The 12,679-nt window shown below is 41.3% G+C and overlaps 2 protein-coding genes across 6 annotated transcripts in view; both read right to left on the reverse strand.

Moving 5' to 3' along the window:
* The window catches only part of tns2a (tensin 2a), a 40,937-nt gene extending 32,011 nt beyond the window's left edge, over positions 1-8,926 (reverse strand). For 2 of the 4 annotated variants that reach the window (XM_037246023.1, XM_037246022.1), the window contains exon 1: positions 8,035-8,926. In XM_037246023.1, coding sequence (XP_037101918.1) covers positions 8,035-8,163 — 129 coding nt within the window. In that variant the 5' untranslated portion in view covers positions 8,164-8,926. Of the gene's footprint in view, positions 1-2,519; positions 2,684-8,034 lie in introns of those variants that run through there. The other 2 variants (XM_037246024.1, XM_037246025.1) reach the window with 2 other exon arrangements.
* Positions 8,927-10,832: 1,906 nt separating this feature from the next.
* On the reverse strand, positions 10,833-12,502 carry LOC119139827 (PTB domain-containing engulfment adapter protein 1-like). Of its 2 annotated transcripts, none has more exons than XM_037280843.1 (7): positions 12,417-12,502; positions 12,237-12,314; positions 12,064-12,135; positions 11,802-11,897; positions 11,598-11,735; positions 11,420-11,524; positions 10,833-11,350 (listed from the first exon to the last, which is right to left on the reverse strand). In XM_037280843.1, exons 2-7 carry the CDS (start codon positions 12,279-12,281, stop codon positions 11,282-11,284), a joined length of 525 nt encoding a protein of 174 aa, XP_037136738.1. In that variant the 5' UTR covers positions 12,282-12,314; positions 12,417-12,502; the 3' UTR covers positions 10,833-11,281. The 2 variants fall into 2 exon arrangements, with proteins under 2 accessions (XP_037136738.1, XP_037136728.1); XM_037280833.1 differs by having other exon boundaries at positions 12,237-12,317.
* Between the last annotated feature and the right edge of the window lie 177 nt (positions 12,503-12,679).

The raw sequence follows: 12,679 nt of genomic DNA on the forward strand, positions 1-12,679 counted from the left end.
CTTCATTTGTTCATGTTTGCCATCAAAATACAACATCTGGTTTTCTTTAAAAATGCTAAGCATGTGCACTGAAGTGGGCCCAGTGGCATCATCCAGCCCAGGCATCAGTCAGCTTGGAGCAAAACAGCTGTTGGTGTACATGATCTACAGCATAAGCTATTTTAAAGGATACATATCACGGAGATTTGATCTTTCAATCGCTTGTAGTTGGAGCGCCACCCCCACCCCCCCCCCCCCCCCCCCCCCCCCGCCGCCTGTCATGTGCAATTAAACAAGCAAGTCATTCTTTTATCTGCCCATTTATAGAGCCACCGTTTCCAAGCACACAACATGGAAGCACTATAATGTCAAAGCCATAAGGTAAGCAGAGCTGCAGTGTTAGTTTCCGTCAGCCAACTTGCGTAGCTTAGCACACGAATTGGCAAGCAGCATTTGGTGACTCAGTTTATCCTGCCTCCACAAGTAAACAATTCTGGCTTTCTCTGTTCAAATATTACTTGCATTTCTCTTGAAACTCTGGGCTATTTGAAAACAAGAAGCCACTCTAGTCAGAACCCACAAGCCTACACCCTCCTTCTCCCACTCACAACAGTAACAAAAGCCCATTGGCACTGTCGAAGTGGGCGGGTGAACTGTGACTCAATTGCATGAGACAGAACCACACCTTCAAAACAGCAATTTCATATAAAATGACACAAATGAAAGGTGTAGTATTCCAGCTATTCCAGTGGTGAAATGTCCCCCAACAACCTTCTCATAAAAAGTCATGATATGCCTCTGTAAATCATTAATCTTTTCACTTACTCCCACTTTTAACCTGACGTTTTTGATAAAAACCTCTGTGCCAGTGTCATGCATCAAATTTAGTTTTAGATATTACTAATGACAGCACCACTACTGATGGAGGAAAAGTCGGTGGCACTGCAGACAATGTTATCAGCTTGTTGGTTGTTCTTTACGCTGTCAAGCAGGATGGGGACTCCGACAAGGCGTCATCATGTGGAGCCAGCTCAAACAACAATCATTAATCATGTTGATATGCTTTTGACATGATGTCAAGAGGATCCCACACTTTAGGATTCTGAAGATGCTAAATGCATTGTGGGTACTTTACATCTTGCACAGATGGGTCTTTCTAACATTTTTACCAAAAAACAATGAGGCATGATGCAGGTGGATTAGGCAGATATGCTGTTTGCATCTCAAATGGTCACACAAGAGTAAAATTTTGTTTTGCTTTGGTTGTTTATTTAAAAAGGACAATGCACATTAATGGACACAATACCTGCGTATTTGTGCAGACGTTAGCAAAAAGCTAATTTACATTCCTAGCACCTTGGTAAAAACAAAACATAAGCAAGAAATCCTTTGAAAGTAATTCACACATTCACAGCGAAACTGTCTAAAGCACAAGCAAGCAGTAAATTGTCATTTAGAATACAAGCGTCTATCCCCAATTAAACCACTAAATTGTATAACAGTCATCTGGGAACAGGAAGTCTGGCAAACATGAAAATAAAAAAAATGTTATCGTCTAAAATTAATACACAGGTAATCTGTGTAATTTAAGACATTCAATTTAACTATTAAATGTAAAATAGGTCCATATTTGTGAACAGGAACCCGAGTCAGGCAGACAGACATGAAAGAAATGACGGCTAAAATTTTAAGCCTCTAAGGTCGCTGAGATATTTCATTACTGTATATGCAAGCTTTTAGAATATGTATTAAATATAAAGTACATCCTGAAAACAAAAGATGAAAAGCGCCACCAGATGGGTTTATACAGTATTGCCCGTATTAATGGACCATACTCCTATGAACGTTCCCGCATTCCACATGTTTGGAACATGTCTGGCTTCAATTATGAAATAGGACTCTGGGTGAGTTTACATATTTTGCACATGTAATAACATAGTGATTCCTGAGAATATATAATTTTACTGGACATCATTGGTCAGGAAATGATGTTCAATTAATTAACTTAATCTATATACGCCAGCGAGATAAAGCGGCAGACGAAATAATGCCTTTTCACTAGACAATCTTTTTATAATGCAGGATGCACCTAATTGGCGCAAGAGGTTGGGAAACACATTGTGCACGCACACGCACGCACGCAAACGCGCACACATCTCCATGCGCTGGTGAGTTTTCTTGTAATCCTTGAATTAACTGTGTGACATTAACAGCAAATGACTTGCTCTGACGCAGTAACCCCGAGGGGGTGAAGAGGTGGGGGCGGCCTGCTTAATGCATCATATGACCCCCCTCCCGAAGACGCGCATGTCATTGGAATCAGGTTTATCGCAACAAGGAGTCACATTGTGAGAGAACTTATTGGCTCGATCTTCAAGGGGCATTGAATAAATTCAGCAACGTGATCTGTGCAACTTCAACCGACGTCAAGTTGACGCGGAAAACATGCCGCTCAATCCAAAGTGCGCATCTCTCATCCAACACACACACGCGCACAAGTGTTGGATCGGGAAAAACAATCGGACTTAAAATGCGCTTACCTTGCTTGCTTTGCTGCTAAACATGCTTGAACTTTCAACGGGGGCCCCTCATGCCGAAGCAAACTTCCACGAACACGGCCGGACTCTTTCACTGTTGCTGCAATGAGATCACTTGTTTGCTCTGCTCCGGTCCACCCTCAGAGTCTGTGGTGGTAGTGGGTGGTGGTGGGCTGCAGCAATCGGGTGGGGCCACACGCAGCTCTTTGTAACTGGAGGCGTGACATTACTTCTTTGCGCTTTTCCATTGGGGAGCGCAAAGGCGGCTAGTCTGGATTGGGTCAAATGCCCCCTTAAAGGGAGTTGCACACCTCTTGTAACGAACAAGGCACAGGTAGAAAATACAGACCCATTGTATACAGATAAAGTACCTAAAAGTTGTGTTTGGACAAAAATACTGCCACACTGCTGCTTTTGGGGCGGACAACAGCACTACTTGAATATACACAACTATATAGACACATTTACTTTAACATCGTCTCGCCGGGTTAACAACACTTGCGTTATATGCATGATATACCCTACATGTGTACTGCAGTATGCATGTGTGTGTGTGTGTATGGGTGGTTCTCAGAATGTGTGGTCCTAATTGCTGTTCAAACGCTGAATCACTAGAAAATTATGATTTTCTTCCCTTCATGATTACTCACCACCTTTCACTGCTTACAGTATTTCAGACACACTACAGGGATAATATAAACAATTTAGCTGAGATTTGGATGTGTATTTTGAGTGGTGAAAAATAGCCATCACAGCCACTTTCGGCGGCATGACGTCACTTCGAGAGTGACTCAACCTGCAATATACTTTTTTTTTTTTCTTTTTTACTCTTGTTTTAATTAATACTTATAAGCGGTTCAGAAGATGGTTGAATTAGTACATGAACGGACGAACGAACGAATGAATGAATGAACTATTTCATACTCATACTTTTTGAAGTTTAAAGGTATTTTCTTGATGTGTGACGAATAGGCTTTGTATCATGGGCACCAGGACCTTTAATCCCTGTCCAGAAGATGCAAGTGGTCTTTGTCTCTTACTATTATTATTATTATTATTATCATTATTATCATTATTATTATTATTGTTATTATTATTATTCCTACTACTACTCCTACTACTACTAACTACACTGCATGTATTTTATACATAAAACAACACAGTGACCCAGTTGAAAAAAGCTGAAACACACAGTGCTAGTCCTCAACACCTTACAGTGCGCCAGCACTACCATCTAGTGGTGGACACTTGACAACTTAATGTCTGTATGACTTAATTTCTCTGGAGCCTTAACTTCTTCTATCTGTGCTGCGTTAGTACATGACAGATGGGCTGTACAGGTATAGCGCTTTTTACCGTTTGGACTCAAACACTGTTGCCTCATTTTCTGATGATGCTGCAGTATCAGGAGCAACTGGGGGTTCATTGTCTTGCTCAAGGGCATTATGTTAGTCAAAATGGCTGGGGATCAAAGTTCCAACCTCTGGGTTTGGGAAACGACCACTCTACCACAGAGCTATGACGGGCACCATCTGCATTCACTTCAAAAGTATAATGTTGGGTAACTATATCCCTTACAATCAAAGGAGAACATGACTGCAGTTCTGAACGTAAAGAATTTGCTAATGCAGTCCATGACTCTTGCTAATACGTATGGAATGTGTGGATTTCAATTTTTTTCCCCCTATGGAAGTTTATTATTTACGGTACATTTTATGTGACGTGGAATGGAATGTTGGGCAAGTTGGGTGTATCCGAGAAGTGGATTCAAAATAATAGGTGAAGGGTACTGAAATAAATGCAATGGGTGGGCGCCACTCACGAAGGTTAGGAGGACAGAGAGACAGGAAACTGATGCTTGGGGTTGGAATGAGGCCACGGGGCGCTCACCAAAGTGGGGGAGGGTCCCACGTGAATGGTAGATGGAGTTGGGCTTGGGAAAATGGTTGAGGAAGAATGATTTTAGATGTGACGTTAAAAAAGTCATCATCATGTTGCCTGTGTTTTTCTGCTTTGTCCAAATGACAACTGGTGGAGGAGGCTAAATGACAAAAAGGACAGAGTAGGGGCCTACAGGAAATGAGAGGAGGAGGAGGCAAGAGAAGCGGCGCTGGATTGTGTAAAACAGCACTAAGCCAGAGTGCTGATAAAGTGCAGCTGTTTAAGAGCAACAAAGCATGAGGTTGTCAGACACTCCAATGACACCAAACAAAATTTTTAGCATGTTTTGAGTGGATCCTGGCAACCAAAGTTTTCTGGAAAATTATCACAATGTAAGTTATGGGGTGAGACGCAATTGGTTTTTGGGCACACGATGATGCTAACCATTGAACTGGATCAGTGATTGCAAAGAAGAAATGGAACTGACTGCAACATGAGAAAAGATGTTGTTTCTCAATATAATATGCGCAGTAAAAATAATGTATTCGTCCATACTATTGTAATCTATCCCAGTCCTTATCTCTTGCCTCTGTCAACACCAAGGACTTGTCACCAATCAATCAGAGGGCACATACGGACAAACAATCATCCTCACTCTCAGTCACACTGTAACTGATTGGTCCAAAAATTTGTCTTGGCTAATTACCACAAACAAATCTTTTTTCATAAATCTAAGTCAGTGGCATATAATGACAATTGAACAACTGAATGCTCTTCCTCAAAACAATAGAAGGTACAAATTGACTTGTGTTAATTGACCATCAATACTAACAGAATACCCACAAGCCCACACATTTCGCAAGGAAGAGAGACTCAGCCCTGTGGGGAAAAGCGTAAACACGCGCATAATCGGCACAGTCCACAAAAGGTTTGTAATTGCCCATAGATGACACAAGATAGCAGCAAAGCACTCATTATTGTATGCCTAAAACTACCCAAATCACTTCAACATATTTTCTTGAAGTCAAGATGGTGCCACAGCAATGGTGTCATCGCTTTGTCATGGCCTGAGCTCAGAAACAGTAAATACTAAACGTTTTTTTCATGAACAACGAAGGATCAGTTACATTCAACTCTACAGTATATCGTAAGCATGCATACGCAGGGCTTCACTGTAAATCATAGCTTACCACCAATATATCAGTTGTGTGGTCACCTAAACATACTCAGATTTCACATAGAGTATAAACGTCAAATTTTGAAGAAAACTGAGACATGATCATCATTATTTCACTATCTAGATAACATTTCTTGTGACATTTTGGAGTACTGTGCAACTTTTCTAATGTAGTTTTTGTGCCTTGACTAAATTAAGGCAGTGAAACACTGTTTAAGGGCATTTGGGGGACTCCAAAAGAAAATACTTTATATTTTTCTGCCTTTGCAAGACTTCTAAGTTGAGTCCATATGATCATTCTGAAACCACAGGACTCTATAGTTTACATTGTACAGCAACCACACTCGAAGTTCAATCTACGTTGGGGTTTTTTTCAGCTTTTTTTTTTCAGTAATATGGCTGAGAGAGAACGTCTTATGTTGTGTTCTCATTTGAAGTGGCTCTATATTTACCAATAGCTGTTCCTTCAGAGCCTCTTCCTGTTTCGGGTGTGTTTATAGTGAATGCCTGTGGCTTCAAGCCGCAGTCGAGGTCAATCTAAATGTTGTCGTTCACATGAATATTACAGAGGGAGATAGACAAATGAGACCTAAAAGAATCATAATGTCAAACCTAATTTGTTTTTCTAATAATGAAAAGCAAAAGTGGTTTCTTTTTAGTTTTCAGTGGTTGCTAACATCACTGGAAGATGAGTGAGAACATGAGAATGTTAGTTGCGCTTGCTAGCAAATAACTTTTTGGTGCTCCTGTGAAGCACATTGAGTGGATTTGTGAATGGATTAGAAAAATGAAGCTTCAACTTCTACCCTTCTTTGTATTTTCTGATAGCCTGATTGACCTGTTTATTCAACATGGGTGGAGTCTGTCACAAAACCAAATAATCATGGATTGTGGATCACACGGTACGCCTAGATTTCATAACCAAATATTGACGGGAACAAGCCGCAGTATCTAAACTGCAGTTCACACACTAAAACGTTTGAGACAAACAAGTGCTTTTTAAATAAATAAATAAATAAAAAACTCCATAAATAGAAGAGACAACATCTTTTAGTGGGATCGAGCTGCTTCCCACAGACATTTACTCTCGCAGGGGTCATTCACCGCCAGTTGACGTGGTCCAGAGGGCGCCGCATTCCCACAGTGCTGCCGTGTGATTTTGGCCCCGCTGGGACATGCGGTGCAACCAAGCATACGTGTTTAAATATGGAGCACAGATGGCAGAAGGCAAGAGTCTTGAGAGACTTAAAAGAAAGACTTGTGAATGTACTAAATGTAAGCGAGACAGGTAAATACACGACAAACCGTGTTTTAATGTTATCTTCCCACTTTGTCAGTGACAAGAGCAATACTCAGTCACTATTAACTACTTGACATGATTCATCCAGCAGCCAGACTGCCTCATTGTGCATTATCAGTGTGTCATTGCATTACAGCGCTGACGGCAACGCACCCGTTGCAACACTGCTTTGCGTCACCACAGATGTGCGATGGGATGGCGATGTCATCCTCATAATCAAGTCACATGGAATGGAGTGGAACATCTGATATGATTTTTGACCTCGGTTTCTGAAACTTTGCCACACTACAATTGCTGTCATGCCATCACAGTCAGTTGACAGTGATTTAAAATAAAATCAAGAGCATTCAATGGTGCCACTATGTGTTTTTTTCATCAAAGATAATGGTATTTTGTAAGCACTGATGATAATTTACTTGTGTTTATGTAAACAGTCTTCAGTTGCATAACTACTTTGTGTACTGTACAGATTTTTGCCATCATTAATGACTTGGTCACATATTTGTGAACAAAATGTAATTTCAATTTCTTTAATCATATAAATAACTAAATTCTATAAAGAATTCCTTAAAAATATATTTTGTAAACACTGAAGACAATTTTATAATACTTTTATTTTTGCAAACAAATAATTTAGTCAAGTCAAGTTTATTTGTATAGCCCTAAATCACAAACAAATAATTTAGTCAAGTCAAGTCAAGTTTATTTGTATAGCCCTAAATCACAAGCAGTCTCAAAGGGCTTCACATCGACAAAAATTGACAATTATTCTCAAAGCATCCCCTGATCTTAAGCTCCCAAAAGGGCAAGGAAAAACTCAAAAAAACCCTACCAGGGGAAAATGAGAAACCTTGAGAAGGGACCACAGATGGAAGGATCCCTCTTTAGTCTTCATTTTCATAACACTTGTCATTAATGGAAGATATTTTTGTCTCAAGATTGTGTGTTTGTAAAAAAAGACAATATCGTAACTAATTTCGTAAATACTGAGAGAACCATGCTAAGAAAAAAATCTGTAAATTCCAAAATAGTCTTCAATGTCATGACATTCATGTGTTTGTAAACACTGAAGCAAGCTTCCTTGCGAGCCCCTCATGCACTGCGCCTCCTCCACCATGCACTGTGTAACGCTATGGAGAAATCACACTCCCACAACGAACCTTCATCAGCTTCATCCTGCCACTGTCGCTCCTGTCCAGGCTGCGACTTCTCTCGGACGGGCTCCTGACCAACGGCACCGCTGCCACCACGTCCTCCCCGCACCAATCCGAACTCAGGATGCAACCCATGTAGGTGGACGGGTCCTGACCTCGGGGATGTCTCCCCTTCCTATTCACCACTGGTCCTCGTCTTCCCGGTCCTCTGCAAAGCCTCTCAATCGGGCTCCGGGCAGCTGTTTTTGTCAGCCAGAAAAAGAGATGGAGGCCCTTCCCCTTTTCCTGGCTCTGGTACAGCCTGGCTCGACTTGCGAGAAGGGACAGAGGGGAGGATATGCTAACCCCCCTTTCCTTTCCAAGTACACTTTACAAACACTTCTTACTCAACTCCATGCTGGCACTTGCTGCTCCATTATTCTGCTTTTCCCACACACACTTTCCGACTTGCCTCATTCCTTTGACTCTCCAGAATCCATCTACACTTTCTTCACTTTTTTCCCCATTCTTCCCATCCCAAGAACACATCTCCCTCTCCTGCCCGCTCTGCCTCTGCCGCTCAGCTCGGTTACCTCACTCTTATATATACACACAATTACCTCTCTGTTCTTATCCCCTCCTCCCTCTCATCTCATCTCCTTGGGCTTCCTGCCCCCAGATGCAGGCGGCCTCCCCTCGGCCGGCTTAGTCGTAAAGCACATTGTTGGTATTGTCTGGAAAACAAGCCAGAAAACCACAGCGGTGACGGCGGCAGATAGGATGCTTGTCACGCCGCCAACTCAGCCCCAGACTCTTGTTCACTGTGCTCAAGTATGTAAACAACATACATATGGTCCAATCAGCCAAGATATCCTGAAAGGGGAGCCAACTCTTTCAGCCGAGAGAGCGCAGAAAATACTCCGCACGTGTTTCTAGGTTCTTGTTTATTTTGAAATGATTCTGTTGTGATGGTTGCGCATGAGCTCACAAGGCTTGCACAAGAGAGAGCAGACCCCCTTAAAAGGCAAATTCTGTATGCACCTCCACAAGCCCCCACCCTACCCTCCACATCTTTGTTATTGCAAGCATTTTGCCTCAAGAAAGCTTCCCAGGAGACCTTCCTTGGACACAAATCAATTCCAGAGAGACGAGTAGATCCCCCTAAAGCCCTGCATTGAACAATCTCACCTTTCTTTGGAAGTTTCTGCTGTCAGACATGAGGTCAGAATGCAGCGTTTACAACGATATCCCTCCTCCTGGTTTTACATGCTATGAAATTAACTCCAACTAATCAACTGTGAAGATTTCTCACTTATACCCAGTGAAAACCTGATTTTCCGCTTGCAAAATAGGGGGGGAGGGCTCACAAACCCTCTTTTACACAGTTTTATTGGCCAAAGTGTTTTTCAGCTGTAGCAAGCAGCATATTTGGCAGGAACAGTCTAACACTCAGTATGTACTCTGGATGAACAAAGATTGATGGTTTATTTCTGGAAGATGGCGAAATGAGGAGAAGGTGGAACAACAGAGTGAGGGCTAGGTCGGAGGGAAGAGCCCAGACAACACAAAATGAAACCAAAAAAGGGAAAAGCCCAGAGAAAGAGAATGGTGGGGTAAACAGAAAGAAACAAACGTTATTCTTTCTTTGAAGAAAATTTAGGAGCCATAGCAGCAAAGGTATTTTGGTCTGTTTGGCAGTGGTGTGACCCATTGTGTGTGGCTTTACAGCATGTTTGTTGGGCCAAAAATAGCAACAAAAATAGATGCTATGTTGTGTCCTCATGGTGAGGTCTCGTAAAGCATTGCAATGTTAAAAATATGCTGTCTCACAGTTTTTTTATTCCATGTTTTGTCTCTTGGGGCAGAATTTATGGGCAGGATGCAATGTTAACATGTTAATAAATCACCAGTGTTTTTCCTTTAATGTATTCATATAATTTAATAAAATCACATTTTATTTATGTATATGTAGTTAATTATTTTGGTAACGAGGGTCATGAAAATGCAATTTACCAGCTCTACACTTGGTGGAGCAATTTCATTCAAATTATGTTATCATGTACACCCATTCTGGACAATGTATTTGGGCATATTTGTCCATTTCTCACGGTACTGCATTTTTGGGCAGAGAGAAATTCTTTATAACACAGAGAGTATGGGGCTTACGGAGAGAACTGAGAAAGAATTAAAATCTTAAAAACATTGGGATATGGACTATCTAGTCATCGACATCCATGAATATATTCTCATTGTCTGGCAATTTTATGGGATTTTTTTGAATGAAAGTATGATTTAGGACAAAAATATTTGCCAGTTCAAACAGGGATAGAAGAAAACATGTCAATTTAACACTTGTAACACCATGACCCCGCAAAACATTTCATGGGACATGTTTGTTAAAGGGCAAAAGAAATATGGAAAGTACAAAAGACGGAAACTGAGTGTCTAGGTCAGTCTGCTCGGTCATCATGGAAAGGATGGAAGGAAGTTGATCTTAAAAGTCAGGTCGAGACCTGTTATGTCCAGAATAATGTGATGATGACGCCGCAAAGAGAAAAAGAGCCCACTTTGAAACTCTCTGTGCAGCATAAATCAGACTGTCAAAAGCTAACAGCAGTTAACAAACGCTAACGAGTGCTACACTAGAATAGTAAAAAATGTCAATATTTTAGCAGCTAAGTACAGAGCCAAGTGTCAGCGACATTATTTTCTCACGTCTGCAAGCTTTTCGAGCACGCCCAGTTGATTCTGTTGTGTAAGTTGTTTGAAGGCACTCACCTAAATGGTTTTCATTTTCTTTCTGACCAATTACAAGATTACACCACTTAAATCAATAATTTTATTAACTCAGTGACCACTGCCAGTTTTATCTGTATACAAAATTTGTTGTCCATTAAACCACAATTCAGTCAAATGATGCAAAACTGAATGCAAAACTGAATGCAAAACAAGAATACAATGCAAACTATATTTAAAAGGGTAAAAACACGATTGAAGGTAATTCCGTTCTACAAGTGATCTTCAAGGTTTCCCTGAAGACAACAAAAGGGACTAAAGTTGCAGTCAAGATTATTCAGCCCTCATGCACATTTGCAAAATGTACACAATTTTTTCAAAAAGTGGAGGCATGCATTTTTAAATGTGTCATTTTGTTGGATCATTTTCAATGACTGATGAGTTTGTGAAGAGGTTGTTTGATTTTAGGTGCACAACTGAATAGAATGGTTGGTATTATAGTTACATGCAGATGTAGAAAGACTCCAAGCTCAAGTCCTTATTGTTGGTTGTTTTTGTCTGCAAGCCTCTTCTTGAGTTCAGAATTCTCCTTTTGTAGCATTTTGTTCTGAAAATGACAAAACAGTGAGAATGCAGTGAACATACTGTCTCATCAATATGCAGCAGGGCTGCTGACCTTGTGCCTGAGGGCCTCCACTATCAGGTCTCGACTGCCTCGGACACTTTCTTCTTTTTTCGCGGCGCGGAAGACATCGCCGATGGCGGAGACCAGCACGTATGCCTGGGAACAAGTTTTGGAAGTTGGGGTCCACCGATAGGCCACCATCCCGTTGTGCGAATGTACGCATGCTCACCAAAGTCTCACTCTTGAACAAGTAGCAGTGGTACATGTCCACCGCAGGGTGCTTGGCCACAAAGCCAAACACTTTGGGCGACAAAGGCAAGACGGCGCAGAAGGAAATAGTGGGGAGAGGGCAGGTGTACAGCAGAAACTGACAGGCGGACAAAGTCATGTCACATGCTTGGACGCTTTAAGGTCTACATAGGTTGGAGCACACCTTGGTTTTGTTTTCCAACACGTCAATCCCACTCAGAGACACGAAGAGATGGACTTTGCTCTTCTTAGCCTTGTCTGAGGAGTATGGGTCAGGCGTCTTCAGGATGACAAGGAAGAGCTTTACAAGTCAATTACCACATGATGTTCATCTTCAAATCATTACACGGGAGAAAAAGTATGGCACACAGACCACATACAGTACAGACTCTTTTATTCTAGGAATCAAACTTCATGTAAAGGGTACAACTACGTTTCCGTAATACCTTAAGGTTCTGAGCTGCTTCCTCCAGGATATTAAGTCCATTAGGGTGGACCACCTCCACTCGCCCAAGAAACTAGGTACAGTATGCCAGAATTTAAGTGCACCGAGATCGCACATACGTAATTCTTTTAAGTGCTAAACTATTGCAGTCAACGATCAATAGTGAATAGTTACCTTCACTGTAAAAGAGATCTCATTGTCATCCTCTGTGTCACTCATCCTTCCCGGTAGCAGATTCAGCCAGGTGGGCAACTACTATTCATATTTATATACAGTATACACACACATTTGAAAGCACAAACAAGAGGTCAACACAATAATAAATAATGGGAATACAAAGTAACTTGAGCTTACCGTTTTGGCAGTAGACAATACAGGATTTCCTTGAGTGGACGGGAGTAAAGTCTGCTGGAGTTAATGAACAACTTACGTCTTCCTTATTGTATGTTATCAGATGTTCATCATGACCACTGGCAAGTGACAATTACAAGTGATTTTGAATTGGAAATGCATTTAAAGACGCACACAACAAAACTTCCATATGACCTGGATTTATTAATATGCTTACAGTAAGAGCCACTTTGTGGTTTCTTCTCAATACAGGCTGAATATTCAAT

Source organism: Syngnathus acus, chromosome 2, assembly GCF_901709675.1.
Source record: "Syngnathus acus chromosome 2, fSynAcu1.2, whole genome shotgun sequence".
NCBI classification, from domain to species: Eukaryota; Metazoa; Chordata; class Actinopteri; order Syngnathiformes; family Syngnathidae; genus Syngnathus; species Syngnathus acus.

Coding starts and splice junctions, on each gene's coding strand:
- LOC119139827 (XM_037280843.1), bottom strand. CDS start 12,281: ATGAGTGACACAGAGGATGACAATGAGATCTCTTTTACAGTGAAG. Junction 12,136..12,236: donor AGATCTCTTTTACAGTGAAG/GTAACTATTCAC, acceptor TACTGTACCTAG/TTTCTTGGGCGAGTGGAGGT. Junction 11,736..11,801: donor TGTTGGAAAACAAAACCAAG/GTGTGCTCCAAC, acceptor TCCGCCTGTCAG/TTTCTGCTGTACACCTGCCC.